This window comes from Oncorhynchus mykiss, chromosome 19 (assembly GCF_057628025.1).
Source record: "Oncorhynchus mykiss isolate SJ-2025 chromosome 19, ASM5762802v1, whole genome shotgun sequence".
NCBI classification, from domain to species: Eukaryota; Metazoa; Chordata; class Actinopteri; order Salmoniformes; family Salmonidae; genus Oncorhynchus; species Oncorhynchus mykiss.
Window position 1 is genome coordinate 2959861 of NC_143040.1, and position 17235 is coordinate 2977095.

General features: G+C 46.8%; 1 protein-coding gene across 1 annotated transcript in view; it reads right to left on the reverse strand.

The window, feature by feature from the left end:
• LOC110515606 (uncharacterized) overlaps positions 1-17235 on the reverse strand; it is a 180892-nt gene that overhangs the window by 75936 nt on the left and 87721 nt on the right. Inside the window, exons 38-41 of the mRNA XM_090211797.1 lie at positions 6263-15541; positions 5021-5098; positions 4299-4430; positions 3572-3712 (exon numbers count right to left, since the gene is read on the reverse strand). Of these exons, the coding sequence (XP_090067923.1) occupies positions 3572-3712; positions 4299-4430; positions 5021-5098; positions 6263-15541 (9630 nt within the window). The remainder of the gene's footprint in view (positions 1-3571; positions 3713-4298; positions 4431-5020; positions 5099-6262; positions 15542-17235) is intronic.

Genomic DNA, 17235 nt, shown 5'->3' on the forward strand with positions numbered 1-17235 from the left:
TCCAGGTCTCCTCTATCTCTGCAATGTAATGTAACTGGTCCAGAGTCTCCTCTATCTCTGTAATGTAATGTAACTGGTCCAGAGTCTCCTCTATCTCTGCGATGTAATGTAACTGGTCCAGAGTCTCCTCTATCTCTGTAATGTAATGTAACTGGTCCAGAGTCTCCTCTAGCTCTGTAATGTAATGTAACTGGTCCAGAGTCTTCTCTATCTCTGTAATGTAATGTAACTGGTCCAGAGTCTCCTCTATCTCTGTAATGTAATGTAACTGGTCCAGAGTCTCCTCTATCTCTGTAATGTAATGTAATGTAACTGGTCCAGAGTCTCCTCTATCTCTGTAATGTAATGTAACTGGTCCAGAGTCTCCTCTATCTCTGTAATGTAATGTAATGTAACTGGTCCAGAGTCTCCTCTATCTCTGTAATGTAATGTAACTGGTCCAGAGTCTCCTCTATCTCTGTAATGTAATGTAATGTAACTGGTCCAGGTCTCCTCTATCTCTGTAATGTAATGTAACTGGTCCAGAGTCTCCTCTATCTCTGTAATGTAATGTAACTGGTCCAGAGTCTCCTCTATCTCTGTAATGTAATGTAACTGGTCCAGAGTCTCCTCTATCTCTGTAATGTAATGTAATGTAACTGGTCCAGAGTCTCCTCTATCTCTGTAATGTAATGTAACTGGTCCAGAGTCTCCTCTATCTCTGTAATGTAATGTAACTGGTCCAGAGTCTCCTCTATCTCTGTAATGTAATGTAAATGGTCCAGAGTCTCCTCTATCTCTGTAATGTAATGTAACTGGTCCAGAGTCTCCTCTATCTCTGCAATGTAATGTAACTGGTCCAGAGTCTCCTCTATCTCTGTAATGTAATGTAATGTAACTGGTCCAGGTCTCCTCTATCTCTGCAATGTAATGTAACTGGTCCAGAGTCTCCTCTATCTCTGTAATGTAATGTAACTGGTCCAGAGTCTCCTCTATCTCTGCAATGTAATGTAACTGGTCCAGAGTCTCCTCTATCTCTGTAATGTAATGTAACTGGTCCAGAGTCTCCTCTAGCTCTGTAATGTAATGTAACTGGTCCAGAGTCTCCTCTATCTCTGTAATGTAATATAATGTAACTGGTCCAGAGTCTCCTCTATCTCTGTAATGTAATGTAATTGGTCCAGAGTCTCCTCTATCTCTGTAATGTAATGTAACTGGTCCAGGTCTCCTCTATCTCTGTAATGTAATGTAACTGGTCCAGAGTCTCCTCTATCTCTGTAATGTAATGCAACTGGTCCAGAGTCTCCTCTATCTCTGTAATGTAATGTAACTGGTCCAGAGTCTCCTCTATCTCTGTAATGTAATGTAATGTAACTGGTCCAGAGTCTCCTCTATCTCTGTAATGTAATGTAATGTAACTGGTCCAGAGTCTCCTCTATCTCTGTAATGTAATGTAACTGGTCCAGAGTCTCCTCTATCTCTGTAATGTAATGTAACTGATCCAGAGTCTCCTCTATCTCTGTAATGTAATGTAACTGATCCAGAGTCTCCTCTATCTCTGTAATGTAATGTAACTGGTCCAGAGTCTCCTCTATCCCTTTAATGTAATGTAACTGGTCCAGACTCTCCTCTATCTCTGTAATGTAATGCAACTGGTCCAGAGTCTCCTCTATCTCTGTAATGTAATGTAACTGGTCCAGAGTCTCCTCTATTTCTGTAATGTAATGTAACTGGTCCAGAGTCTCCTCTATCTCTGTAATGTAACTGGTCCAGAGTCTCCTCTATCTCTGTAATGTAATGTAACTGGTCCAGTCTCCTCTATCGCTGTAATGTAATATAATGTAACTGGTCCAGAGTCTCCTCTATCTCTGTAATGTAATGTAACTGGTCCAGAGTCTCTCTATCTCTGTAATGTAATGTAACTGGTCCAGAGTCTCCTCTATCTCTGTAATGTAATGTAACTGGTCCAGAGTCTCCTCTATCTCTGTAATGTAATGTAACTGGTCCAGTCTCCTCTATCTCTGTAATGTAATGTAACTGGTCCAGAGTCTCCTCTATCTCTGTAATATAATGTAACTTGTCCAGAGTCTCCTCTATCTCTGTAATGTAATATAATGTAACTGGTCCAGAGTCTCCTCTATCTCTGTAATGTAATGTAACTGGTCCAGAGTCTCCTCTATCTCTGTAATGTAATGTAACTGGTCCAGAGTCTCCTCTATCTCTGTAATATAATGTAACTGGTCCAGAGTCTCCTCTATCTTTGTAATGTAATGTAATGTAACTGGTCCAGAGTCTCCTCTATCTCTGTAATGTAATGTAACTGGTCCAGAGTCTCCTCTATCTCTGTAATGTAATGTAACTGGTCCAGAGTCTCCTCTATCTCTGTAATGTAATGTAACTGGTCCAGTCTCCTCTATCTCTGTAATGTAATGTAACTGGTCCAGAGTCTCCTCTATCTCTGTAATGTAATGTAACTGGTCCGTCTCCTCTATCTTTGTAATGTAATGTAACTGGTCCAGAGTCTCCTCTATCTCTGTAATGTAATGTAACTGGTCCAGAGTCTCCTCTATCTCTGTAATGTAATGTAATGTAACTGGTCCAGAGTCTCCTCTATCTCTGTAATGTAATGTAACTGATCCAGAGTCTCCTCTATCTCTGTAATGTAATGTAACTGGTCCAGCCTCCTCTATCTCTGTAATGTAATGTAATGTAACTGGTCCAGAGTCTCCTCTATCTCTGTAATGTAATGTAACTGGTCCAGAGTCTCCTCTATCTCTGTAATGTAATGTAACTGGTCCAGGTCTCCTCTATCTCTGTAATGTAATGTAACTGGTCCAGAGTCTCCTCTATCTCTGTAATGTAATGTAACTGGTCCAGAGTCTCCTCTATCTCTGTAATGTAATGTAACTGGGTCAGAGTCTCCTCTATCTCTGTAATGTAATGTAACTGGTCCAGAGTCTCCTCTATCTCTGTAATGTAATGTAACTGGTCCAGAGTCTCCTCTATCTCTGTAATGTAATGTAACTGGTCCAGAGTCTCCTCTATCTCTGTAATGTAATGTAACTGGTCCAGAGTCTCCTCTATCTCTGTAATGTAATGTAACTGGTCCAGACTCTCCTCTATCTCTGTAATGTAATGTAACTGGTCCAGAGTCTCCTCTATCTCTGTAATGTAATGTAACTGGTCCAGAGTCTCCTCTATCTCTGTAATATAATGTAACTTGTCCAGAGTCTCCTCTATCTCTGTAATGTAATGTAACTGGTCCAGAGTCTCCTCTATCTCTGTAATATAATGTAACTTGTCCAGAGTCTCCTCTATCTCTGTAATGTAATGTAACTGGTCCAGAGTCTCCTCTATCTCTGTAATATAATGTAACTTGTCCAGAGTCTCCTCTATCTCTGTAATGTAATGTAACTGGTCCAGAGTCTCCTCTATCTCTGTAATGTAATGTAATGTAACTGGTCCAGAGTCTCCTCTATCTCTGTAATGTAATGTAACTGGTCCAGAGTCTCCTCTATCTCTGTAATGTAATGTAACTGGTCCAGAGTCTCCTCTATCTCTGTAATGTAATATAATGTAACTGGTCCAGTACCTTCACTCTGGTCCAGAGTCTTCTCTATCTCTGCGTAGGTCCTGGACGTCTGCTCCTGTGTTGACTTGTTCATCTGGGTCTCTATCAGGTGGACGATGTCCATCCGGTTGATCTTGGTCAGCCTCTTTATCAGGCTCTCCTCTGCTGGACAAAAGATAACACATATTAGTAAAGTAACAATCATAATAATAATAATAATAAATAAATAATCCTTACTTATTTCACTTCTATAGCACTTTTCATTAAACAAAATAATCTTGCTCTAAACCAACAACAACAACAACAAGATATAACTAAAAAGAGAAGACACATTTATCATAAATATTAAACATTTAAAATAAAAAAAATAAAAAAGTTTTTTGCTTTGTCATTATGGGGTATCGTGTTTAGATTGATGAGAAAACAACTAACATTTTAAATCAATTTTAGAATAAGGCTGTAACATATATTTATCATTCATATATAGATGGATGGATGGTTTCCGTGGTTGAGTCCAGGGCTGAGTGCCAAAATGGCACCCTATTCCCTAGATAGTGCACTACTTTTGTCCAGAGATGGATGGTTTCCGTGGTTGAGTCCACACTGAGTGCCAAAATGGCACCCTATTCCCTACATAGTGCACTACTTTTGTCCAGAGCAGTGCACTATACAGTATAAGGAATAGGGTGCCATTTTGGACATAACCAAGTGAGGCCCAGTAGAACAGATGGCGTCAGGACAGACATACCGGTGGCGTGTTTTCCCTCTCTCTCAGCCCAGCGCTGCAGCAGGGCTTGGCTCTGCTCCTGTAGAGAGTTAGGGTTCTCCGTCCTCACTTCCTGGATCTCATCCTCGTTGAACTCCAGCTCCCTCGCCAGCTCTGAGACACACGGGGAGACGACGACACTGAGGTGACGCACTAAACAGTACCCTTATTACAGTACCCTTATTCCCTACATAGTGGGTACCCTTATTACAGTACCCTTATTCCCTATATAGTGGGTACCCTTATTACAGTACCCTTATTACAGTACCCTTATTCTGTACATAGTGGGTACCCTTATTCCCTACATAGTGGGTACCCTTATTACAGTACCCTTATTCCCTACATATTGGGTACCCTTATTACAGTACCCTTATTCCCTACATAGTGGGTACCCTTATTACAGTACCCGTATTCCCTACATAGTGGGTACCCTTATTACAGTACCCTTATTCCCTACATAGTGGGTACCCTTATTACAGTACCCTTATTCCCTACATAGTGGGTACCCTTATTACAGTACCCTTATTCCCTACATAGTGGGTACCCTTATTACAGTACCCTTATTCCCTACGAGGAGGGTACCCTTATTACAGTACCCGTATTCCCTACATAGTGGACAACATTTGACCAGTGTTCCCAACAGCTTTTCACTCCTATTTCATACATACCTTCTACGCCAGGTAAACACCACCTGGATAACTTACCTGTCCAGCTGAACCCCAGCAGGTCTGCAACGATAGCCAACGTCTCCTCTTTCCTGTCTGCATCGTCGTGCCAATCCACTACGAACACCACCACGGACAGAGGTTACACACAGGTCATCACAGCTCAACAGCAGCGCGGTAACAACGCTATGGATGCGTCCCAAATGGCATCATATTCCCTTTACATTGCACTACTTTAGACCACAGGGCCCCTAGGGAATAGGGTGCACTACTTTAGACCACAGGGCCCATAGGGAATAGGGTGCACTACGTTAGACCACAGGGGCCATATGGAACAGGGTGCACTACTTTAGACCACAGGGCCCATAGGGAATAGGGTGCACTACTTTAGACCATAACGCCCATAGGGAATAGGGTGCCATTTTGGGCCGCAGGCCATAACTTCTCTGAAAATATAGCAGTTTAAAATTCTCCAGATATCATGTTGATCATGGGATGTTTTCTAGGTTCTTGGAAGGTACAGATACATTTCAGTAGGTACTGTAACCGGCCTCTATGTTATAGGCTGTGGAGGTCATGGTGCTGATGATGGGTGAAGTATGAAGCAGGGCTGATGTTCTGATCCATACTGTTGATGACAATACCTGCTCTACTCGGACCACCACGACACTGTATTTGTAGTCGATTAGTACTTAAACAGAAAAGACTGTGTGCATTCCGAACTCAATGTGGTCATTATTAGTATAAGGAGTTTCAGTAATGTAGTAGTCTATTAGATGTCCTGAAGTTTATCATGAGTTTTCTCCTAACACATCTAGGTAAGTCAATCTTGAGATTTAATGTACACATACATAGACAATAGACATCTAGACAATCGTCAATAGACACAGACATTTATATGGAAAAGAAACAAAACAACACAAGACAACACAGCACAGGACAAGACAACACAGCACAGGACAAGACAACACAGCACAGGACAAGACAACACAGCACTGGACAAGACAACACAGCACAGGACAAGACGACACAGCACAGGACAAGACAACACAGCACAGGACAAGACAACACAGCACAGGACAAGACGACACAGCACAGGACAAGACAACACAGAACAGGACAAGACAAAACAGAACAGGACAAGACAACACAGCACGGCACAAAATGACAAAACAAGACACACAACAGAAAAGTGACAAATGATTGGTCTTGAATAAGACAAAGTTAGGTCTTCCAAGGAGCAGAGAAAGAGAGGACAGGAAGTGGCAGATTTTTTGGTACCTTGCTGCCGCTCCGTTGTCCGATCATCCCAGATTCGCTGCATCTGAGTTTCTACTGAGTCTTCCCAGATGGGTCTCGACTCAAACACCTCCCCCGTCACCGAGGAAGCTCGAACCCGTGTCTGAGTCGACAAAGCCCTCATGTCCGGGGCAGATCTGCGAGGCGTTGGTCTGTCATACCTGAAGATAACAGAATCTGGACTCTTGTGATCACCGCTGCTGCTGATGTCGTCGACATCCAGAGAGGATCGGAGGGAAGGCTCTCGTACACCAGAGCCCTGGTCTCTGTCGGGCTGGGAAGAGGAGGAGGAGTGGGATGTGGGTTTGTGTTTGCTCATGACAGGGAGTCTGGAGGTGAGAGGTTTGGATTTGGTTGCAGGATGGTCGCTGTCGGAGTGACTCCTGCTGTCTTTGTCAGTTAATGTTTTCTTCCCGGCTCCAAAATCCTCCTCGGACCTCGTCCTCCGGTCCTGAACAAGAGATTCCTCCACTGTTGAGTTCTGCTCAAGGCCGAGGTCTGATTTCATTGAACTTTGAGCTTTGATGGGTATCTTTGATTTGAAACTGCTTTCATCCTTAGCCACAGTGTCTGCTGAAGTGTAGGACATTGCCAGGACACTAGAGGGTGCAACTGAGACGTCAGACCCTTCCAGGACACTAGAGGTGTCAGACCCTGCCAGGACACTAGGGGGTGCCACTGAGATGTCAGACCCTTCCAGGACACTAGAGGTGTCAGACCCTGCCAGGACACTAGTGGGTGCCACTGAGATGTTAGACCCTGATGAGGTGTCATACCCTTGCAGGACACTAGGGGGAGCCACTGAGGTGTCAGACCCTGCCGGTGTGTCATACCCTTGCAGGACACTAGGGGGTGCCATTGAGGTGTCAGACCCTGCCAAGGTATCATACCCGTGCAGGACACTAGGGGGTGCCACTGAGTCATAATAGCCAGCAGGCATCTCAATGACAGAACCCTGCTCCTCTTCCTCTTCTTCTTCATCCTCAAGAGATGAGTCGGATGACTGGCGGACCTGTTCAGAGTACACAGAGCGGGTGACAAGAGTAGTGGTGGTAAACATCTGGAGTTCAGCTATAGTCGGGTCTGGAGAACCTACCTCTAAGAAGCTTCCCATCTTAGCTTCTAGCAGGGGGAATGTTTCAGCTTTTGGCTCCATTTTGATGGAGGTACTGGGTTTGGCCACTGGTTTCCCCCTCTGATCAGCCTCGGGTAATGCTATAGTCTGGAAGGAGGAGTCAGAATCATCTTTGGTTTGGTCCACCTTCTGGAGGTGTAGATCACCAACGGCAATAGTCTGTTCTGTTCTGAGAACATCGGGGCTAGCGCAATCTCCAGTGTCCTCGAACAGAACCTGGTCAACTGGGTGTTCTCCTATGTGAAAGAAGGCATAGCCCTCGCCCTCCTCTTCAACGCTCCTCCTTGTCATGTCGATAGCGCCCCCTCTGGTCATCTCAAAGAACTTCCCTTCCTGGAACTGGAAGGGATTGGGGGTGCCCCCCTCGGTTGGTGTGCGACCCGGTGTGGTGTCAGGGGTACGGCGGTCTTCCACGAGTGCCATCACCCTTCGTTCCTCCGCCTCCACACGTGCTGCGAAGGCTTCATCGTCATTGTCATCCTCGTTGTCGTCTGACATGGCACTCCATGGGACCAGCTCTCCTAGAACAGGCATGTCTTCGGGATGCATTTCCAACACGGCTGCCTTACCATCCGCATCCTCCACCTCCTTGAAGCTTTCATCGTCGGTGCACAACACCTCTGGTTTGACTGACTGACTTTCACCGGACTGACTGACACTCAACTGTGACTGATCCATCTCCTCCTCGTGTGCTTGCATAGCTGATATTACATCTATCTTCTCTTTCTGCTCAGTACGTTCACTGATATTTTCACTGATGTTTACTGTGGTATATTGTTCTTTTTCAGTGCTTAGTGAACGATATTCGAGGTGCTCAGAGACCTGTTTTCCTGATGGTGAATGTCCTGAGGCACTGTATGGTAGGTGAGCTTCAAAGTGAACTGAACTATCCAACGCAGTTACTGCACCAGGGACTGAGGGTTGGATTTCAGCCACAGTTTCAATTTCAGACTGAAGAGTACCGGCATCGGTTTTGGGCTTAGATGATTTTGCCTCCCTGTCCATCAGGTCAACGATCGACTGACATTCTTCATAATCCTCACAGTCTGATACCACAGAGCCGTCTGAGGGTTTCCCGTCTGTCTTCGTTTTAACGTCCTGCTCCATCTCCTCGAAGGTTTTGATCTTGGCGGCCATTTTGAACATCTCCTCCTCTGGGGTGAACTGTCTCTGGCCGGTCTCGCTCCCCTCTGCATCCACGTCGTCCATATCATCCTCAGGGTTTGAGCTCCGATTTATGGGCATGGAGAGCCACTCAGGGTCTTCCCCCTTCAATGGGAGGGGACCCTCGAGCTCACCACCCATTTGATAAGTCCGTTTGGAGTAATCCTCATTCTCAATGTTGCTGATGTTGCTGTCCTCACCGAGACAGGCTCTAAGCTGAGAGAAGTAGTCTTCATACACAGCTGTCTTCTTTGTCGCCTGGAAGCCTGTGTCTTGTTTCAGTTCAGTGGGGCTGCTCTCCAGTGAGTCAAGGCAGGGGGAGTCCCCGGTTGAGCTTGGCTCTATAGAGTCAGGGGACGTCTTGGAGGAACCTTCATCCATGACAGGACTGGTCTCCAGAGAATCCCCATGGGAGAGTCGTCTCTCTGGGTGGCCCAGGGCCAAAGGAAAGAGGACCTCTAAGTCTGCAGGTCTGAGGGCCTGACCCACACCGTCTGGACTGTGCGCAGCTCCATGATCAGATGAATCCCTTTCATGGCGCTCTGGTACAACCCAACTAGATTCAGGAGCAATTCTGTCTGCTGAAATTGAGTCTTGCATGTTTAGGTTTGAGTATGAAAGTTCTGTAGTTTTGGGGTACGATGGTTTTATCTCTAAATCATCCCAGTCCTCTAAGATGAGTCTTTTGTCAACAGGGACCTGGTCGTCCTCTTCAGAGGCTTGAGCGGGGAGCGCTGAATCAAACGTCCTTTGAAGGTCAAAGGTCACCTTCTTTGAGTCTCTTGAACGTATCACTGTAGTAGCTGAACTTTCTGATGCTTCCCCCCCAGCTGAACAACTCTGCACAAAGTCGTTATCACCGTAGATGACGCCGTCCTCCGCGGCTCCTACTTGCACTACATTAACAACATCTCGCTCTGTCACTTTATCTGCTGCGGACAGGTCTACCTGCTCAGTGGAGAACGTGTGGGTTTCCTGTTTTCTCTCCCGTGTAATCACAACCTGTTCAAATCTCTCTTGTACGATGTCGTCCTCCGGTACACCACTGAGATCTACAGGTCTGTCTTCTAGGTACTGTTCTAAATCTCCACTGAGGAGTGCCTCCATGCCTGACGTATCTTTAACTCCTACAGCTGGTCTGGGCGATGTCTTCCTTTCGATCATGACTTCTTGTAACATCGGCTCCTGAACTGGGTTCAAGATTATCGATTCGGCACCCCGAGAGCCACCATCATCCATGTCTTGCACTTTCCACCAATCTTCTTTTTCTGTCTCTGTATCTTCTGTAGACATGTCTACCTCCATGTCTACCTCCCTGGTCACAATGGTCTGTTTGAAACTCTGCTGTTGGTCTATGTCATCCTTTGGTGAACCACTATTTACCATACATCTCTGTTCTAGGTAGTGATCCATATCTCCCCTGAGGAGGGACTCCATCCGTGATATATCTCTCACCACTGTAACCGGTCTGGGGGAGGTTTTCCTTTCCATCCTGACTTCTTGTAACAGCGGTTCCTGAACTGTCATCACTTCAGCGCCACGGACAGGTGATGGTCTCTGTTCTAGGTCGTGATCCATATCTCCCCTGAGGAGGGACTCCATCCCTGACATATCTCTCACCACTTTAACCGGTCTGGGGGAGGTCTTCCGTCGGATCGTGACTTCTTGTAACAGCGGTTCCCGAACAGGGGACGGAGTCGCTGATTTGGTTTCTACGACTAAATCTTCAGTTTCTGGAAAGATTTCTTCATCACCATGAGTTACATCTCCTCGTACTTTCACCCCGTCCATTCTCTCTGTCTCTTTATAAACTGTGGGCAGGTCAACCTCCTGAGTGGGGAATGTGAGTGGGCTCATCGGTGGGGTGTCTGCTAATCCTTCGTGTTTCTCACTCTCCCCCGTGCTTGAATGGGGAGTCCTGGTTCCTAGGCTAGTCCCGGGAGAGTCCGCTGCGCCTTCATGCTTCAGACTCACAGGGCTTTCATTCCCCACCAGGTTCTCAGCCTTAGTGAATAACTCATCCCGCCTGTCTTCGTGCATACAGGGGCTGAACATGAAGGTTGGGGTGTCGTTTGGGTGGTCTGCTGGGAGCTCCTCCTCGGCTGCTTCAGCCTGTGGGTGGTCGTCATCCCCTATAAACGAGGTCTGTCTGAACAGCTGGTACTCTGGACTGTCCTCCAGCTCGGCCTTGATGTCAGCGCTAAAGTCCTCAGAGGGTTTCCTGTCTGGGCTGATCTGCATCTCCATAGAATACTTCCTGTCTGGTCCCATCTCTGGTTCCTCCAGCTGCATCATCTCTACAGAAGACTTCCTGTCTGGTCCCATCTCTGGGTCCTCCAGCTGCATTGTCTCCGTAGAAGACTTCCTCTCTGGTCCCATCTCTGGTTCCTCCAGCTGCATCATCTCTATAGAAGACTTCCTGTCTGGTCCCATCTCTGGGTCCTCCAGCTGCATCATCTCTATAGAAGACTTCCTGTCTGGTCCCATCTCTGGTTCCTCCAGCTGCATCATCTCTGTAGAAGACTTCCTGTCTGGTCCCATGTCTGGTTCCTCCAGCTGCATCATCTCTGTAGAAGACTTCCTGTCTGGTCCAATCTCTGGTTCCTCCAGCTGCATCATCTCTGTAGAAGACTTCCTGTCTGGTCCAATCTCTGGTTCCTCCAGCGGCATCATCTCCGTAGAAGACTTCCTGTCTGGTCCCATCTGTGGTTCCTCCAGCTCCATCATCTCCGTAGAAGACTTCCTGTCTGGTCCCATCTCTGGTTCCTCCAGCCGCATCATCTCTATAGAAGACTTCCGGTCTGGTCCCATCTCTGGTTCCTCCAGCTGCATCATCTCTGGGCTGCTCAATCCATCCTCTGGGAGAGCCCTGCCTAGGAGGATCCCTCCATCCTCTGGTAGAGCCCTGTCTAGGAGGATTCCTCCGTCCTCTGGTAGAATCTTGTCTAGAAGGATCCCTCCATCCTCTGGTAGAGCCGTGTCTAGGAGGATCCCTCTGTCCTCTGGTAGAGCCCTGTCCAGGAGGATCCCTCCGTCTTCAAGTAGAGCCCTGCCTAGGAAGATCCCTCCGTCCTCTGGTAGAGCCCTGACTAGGAGGATCCCTTCGTCCTCTGTTAGATCCTTGTCTAGGAGGATCCCTTCATCCTCTGTTAGAGCCCTGTCCAGAGGGATCCCTCCATCCTCTTGTAGAGCCCTATCTAGGATGATCCCTCCCGCCTCTGGTAGAGCCCTGCCTAGGAAGATCCCTCCGTCCTCTGGTAGAGCCCTGACTAAGAGGATCCCTCTATCCTCTAGTAGAGCCCTGTCGACAGGGATCCCGCCATCCTCTGCTAGAAGCCTGTCTAGGAGGATCCCTCTGTCCTCTGGTAGAGCCCTGTCTAGGAGGATCCCTCCATCCTCTGGTAGAGCCATGTCTAGGATGATCCCTCCGTCCTCTGGTAGAGCACTGTCTAGGAGAATCCCTCCATCTTCTGGTAGAGTCCTGTCTAGAGGGATCCCGCCATCCCCTGGTAGAGCCCCGTCTAGGAGGATCCCTCCGTCCTCTGGTAGAGCCCTATCGAGGATGATCCCTCCATCCTCTGGTAGAGCCCTGTCTAGGAGGACCCCTTCGTCCTCTGGTTGAGCCCTGTCTAGGAGGATCCCTCCGTCCTCTGGTAGAGCCCTGTCTAGGAGGATCACTACATCCTCTGGTCGAACCTTGTCTAGGAGGATCCCTCCATCCTCTGGTAGAGCCCTGTCTAGGAGGATCACTCTGTCCTCTGGAAGAGCCCTGTCTAGGATGATACCTCCCTTCTCTGGTAGAGCCCTGTCTAGAAGGATCCCTCCATCCTCTGGTTGAGCCCTGTCTAGGAGGATCCCTCCGTCCTCTGGTAGAGCCCTGTCTAGGAGGATCACTCCATCCTCTGGTCGAACCTTGTCTAGGAAGATTCCTCCATTTTCTGATAGATCCCGGTCTAGGAGGATCCCTCCGTCCTCTGGTAGAGCCCTGTCTAGGATGATCCCTCCATTCTCTGGTAGAGCCCTGTCTAGGAGGATCCCTCCATCCTCTGGTTGAGCCCTGTCTAGGAAGATCCCTCCATCCTCTGGTAGAGCCCTGTCTAGGAGGATACAACTGTCCTTTGGTAGATCCCTGTCTAGAGGGATCCCTCCGTCCTCCGGTAGATCCATGTCTAGAGGGATCCTTCTATCTCTTGGTAGACCCCTGTCTAGGAGGATCCCTCTGTCCTCTGGTAGAGTCGTGTCTAGGACGATTCCTCCAGTATCTGACAGATCCCGGTCTAGTTGGATCACTCCGTCCTCTGGTAGACCCCTGTCTAGGATGATCCCTCCATCCTCTGGTAGAGCCCTGTCTAGGAGAATCCCTCTGTCTTCTGGTAGAGCCCTGTCCAGGAGGATCCCTCCGTCCTCTGGTAGAGCCCTGTCTTGAGGGATCCCTCTGTATTTTGGTAGATCCCTGTCTAGAGGGATCCCTCCGTCCTCTGGTAGAGCCCTGTCTATAGGGATTCCTCCGTCCTCTGGTAGAGCCCTGTCTAAGAGAATCCCTCTATCTTCTGGTAGAGCCCTGTCTAGGAGGATCCCTCCGTCCTCTGGTAGAGCCCTGTCTTGAGGGATCCCTCCGTCCTCTGGTAGAGCCCTGTCTTGAGGGATCCCTCCGTCTTCTGGTAGAGCCCTGTCTAGAGGGATCCCTCCGTCCTCTGGTAGAGCCCTGTCTAGAGGGATCCCTCCATCCTCTGGTAGAGCCCTGTCTAGAGGGATCCCTCCGTCCTCTGGTAGAGACCTCTCTAGGAGGATCCCTCCATCCTCTGGTTGAGCCCTGTCTAGGAAGATCCCTCCGTCCTCTGGTAGAGCCCTGTCTAGGAGGACCCCTCCGTCCTCTGGTAGAGCCCTATCTAGGAGGATCCCTCCCTCCTCCAGTTGAGCCCTGTCTAGGAGGATCTCTCCACCTTCTGGCAGACCCCTTTCTAGGAGGATACATCCGTCCTCTGGTAGAGCCCTGTCTAGAGGGATCCCTCTTTCCTCTGGTTGTATTCTGTTGATGTTAGTTGCTGACTCCTGCAACTGAACCGTAACATGAGTTATCTCAGTGTCTTCAGAGTGGTCCCTTTCTAAGACATGAGTTATCTCAGAGTCTTCAGAGTGGTCTCTTACTAAGATCAGATGTGGTTCATCATCCACCCCTTTGTAATGGAGAGCCAGAACATCACTCTGCGAGCAGAGGATTGTCGAAGTTGGAGTTTCTGATGGCGTATGCTCTGTGGGACTGGTTTCAGCTCTGTAGGTCTCACTGTAGATCACTGCCTCGGAGCTCGATGTGGAGGTTGTGGATGACGTCATGGCTTTGTGCTCGAAGAGCCCTGTTTTGTTCTTGGAAGGATCCTGGCCAGTCTGGAATGCCTTCATCAGCTCCCGGACAGACATTGTCTCCTCCAGCCTCTCCGTCTGAGACCGGGGGGATTTCGGAGATCTGGGAAGCTTAGGAAGATCTGGCATCTGGGGCTCACCCGTCTCCTTAGTGATGGTGATGAAAGTTGTGTTCTGAGGGACTGGCGCCTGTATAGGCTTTCGCTTACGGCCATCCTCCTCCTCTTCCTCTTCCTCAACCTTCTTTTGCAGAGCTCTCACTCTGTCCTTTATGGATCCGATTGGGGTTTCCACGACCAGGGGCGACACTGGTGGCTCCATGGCTGGGGTTGGTCCAGAAGGCCCAGACCAAGTTTCAGACCCAGAACCGAGCCCAGATTCCCCCAGTACGACATCCCAATCCAGGGTTGCAGTCGGTTTTAACTCAGTCCCGGGCCCCACTCCAGGTCCAGACCCAGACACCACTACAGGTCCGGACCCAGACACCACTCCAGGCATAGACCTGGGAACCACTACAGGCTCAGACCCAGGAACCACTCCAGGCATAGACCTGGGGACGACTACAGGCTCAGACCCGGGAACCACTCCAGGCATAGACCTGGGAATGACTACAGGCTCAGACCCGGGAACCACTCCAGGCATAGACCTGGGAACCACTAAAGGCTCACACCCGGGAACCACTCCAGGCATAGGCCTGGGAACGACTACAGGCTCAGACCCAAGAACCACTCCAGGCATAGACCCGGGAACCACTCCAGGCTCAGACCCGGGAACCACTACAGGCTCAGACCCGGGAACCACTCCAGGCTTAGACCCGGGAACCACTTCCTGCCTCGGCTCTCCCAGAACAACATCCCCATCAAGGGACTCCTCAGAGCTCATCCTCTCCAGCTCCCCCTCGGAACTGCTGCATCCAGAACGTTCCCTGTCCCTCAACTTCTTCCTGATCGGCTTTTTGATCTCAGGGGGATGGCGTTTGCCTTCCCGCTTCAGAACGACCTGATCTAATCTCTCCTGGACTATGATGTCCTGTAGTGGGAAACTGGTTACACCAGATCTCTCTTCTAGGTGCTTGTTCACGCCTCCACTGAGGTGAGACACCATACCTGACATATCTCTAAACTCTTTGGTCATTGTGGGAGAGGTCTTCCTCTGAATGCTGACTTCTTGTAGTACCGGCTCCTGAACATCAGAGGGAGTCATGGCTTTGGCTTTAGTCTGAGAGAGAATAACCCACTCCTGTTCCTCCATTTTGGACATCTGCAGTACTTTCTCTTTGTTGTTTGTGAATCTAGTATCTCCCCCTCGTAAAATATCTCCAACCTTCTCCAGATCCTCTTTCACCTGTTCCATGATCTCAAACGGCTCCCCGGGTTCCTCCTCCATCCCTGTCCTTCCTCCTCCTCTTCCTCCTCCTCCTCTTCCTCTATCCGAAGGGCTTGGGTGTTCAGTTTGCTCTGTCGTCAAGATGGCAGACATCTTGATGAGGTCGTGTTTCATATCGGAGACCTCTGAAAGGAGGTCAGGGCTGGCCAGCATGGCTGGGTCTAGCACCTGATTGGTCGGCAGCGTGTAAGTCTCTGTCGACTCCGTCTCGTCGTCTTCCATTTTGAAAAAAAGGAGGAAACCAAACCAAAAGGTGTAAAGAACATAAGGGGAGGATGGAGTGAAGGGGAAGAGAAGACATCGGAAAAAACTGTGGTCAGGGCAGAACATATCACAGTATATCTTCTGTTCAACACAGGGAAAGGGGAAAGCAGCTTGACAACGGAAGAGGAGTGGTGAGTTCTCCAGAGGAGCGGGGGACGGGAGATGGGGGGAGGAGGGCAGCAACAGCAGAAGCGAAGCAAACAGAAGAGAAACAGAACAGGACGGAGGAAAGATATGGGCAAGAAATAACCTGTCGATACATATTGGTGTGTTTGACTGCACATTCATACACATGACACAGGAAGTAGTCTAAACACAACAGGAAGTAGTCTAAACACAACAGGAAGGTATAAAAATAAAAATGGGGAGCGACCTGAATACCAGCGTTGGAGTCAATTCCATTTATATTCTAGTTCATTCAGGAAGTAGACTGAAACTCCAGTTCCAAATTCCAATTCTCTTCAACGCTTTTCAATTAGGAAAAATGTGGAATTAGAATTTTGCTTTACTTTCTGAATTGACTGTTTGAATTGTAATGGAATTGACCCCTCAAACCCTGCTGAATATGGAACAAATGGAGGAAGAAAAAACAGACTGGTTTCACACAAACAAAGATCTCAAGATTGTATCTCAACATGAACGGTTCATGTCCACTGACAAAAAGCAAACAGGGAGAAAAGAGCAGAATGTTTCCCGTGCCATATTAACCGCTGATAGCTGACTGTCAGGAATTCTAAAGTAAATCAAATATAATCAGTAAAACTACATATAAATACATAAACCTCAGTTAATGATGTAAATAAATATCTAATCAGTAAAACTATATATAAATAAATAAACCTCAGTTAATGTTGTAAATAAATATCTAATCAGTAAAACTATATTTAAATACATAAACCTCAGTTAATGTTGTAAATAAATATCTAATCAGTAAAACTATATTTAAATACATAAACCTCAGTTAATGTTGTAAATAAATATCTAATCAGTAAAACTATATTTAAATACATAAACCTCAGTTAATGTTGTAAATAAATATCTAATCAGTAAAACTACATATAAATAAATAAACCTCAGTTAATGTTGTAAATAAATATCTAATCAGTAAAACTATATTTAAATACATAAACCTCAGTTAATGTTGTAAATAAATATCTAATCAGTAAAACTACATATAAATAAATAAACCTCAGTTAATGTTGTAAATAAATATCTAATCAGTAAAACTATATTTAAATACATAAACCTCAGTTAATGTTGTAAATAAATATCTAATCAGTAAAACTATATTTAAATACATAAACCTCAGTTAATGTTGTAAATAAATATCTAATCAGTAAAACTATATTTAAATACATAAACCTCAGTTAATGTTGTAAATAAATATCTAATCAGTAAAACTATATTTAAATACATAAACCTCAGTTAATGTTGTAAATAAATATCTAATCAGTAAAACTATATTTAAATACATAAACCTCAGTTAATGTTGTAAATAAATATCTAATCAGTAAAACTATATTTAAATACATAAACCTCAGTTAATGTTGTAAATAAATATCTTATCAGTAAAACTATATATAAATACATGTACATAACCTCAGTTAATTTGTTAAATAAATATCAGTGATCTAAGAAAAGAGAT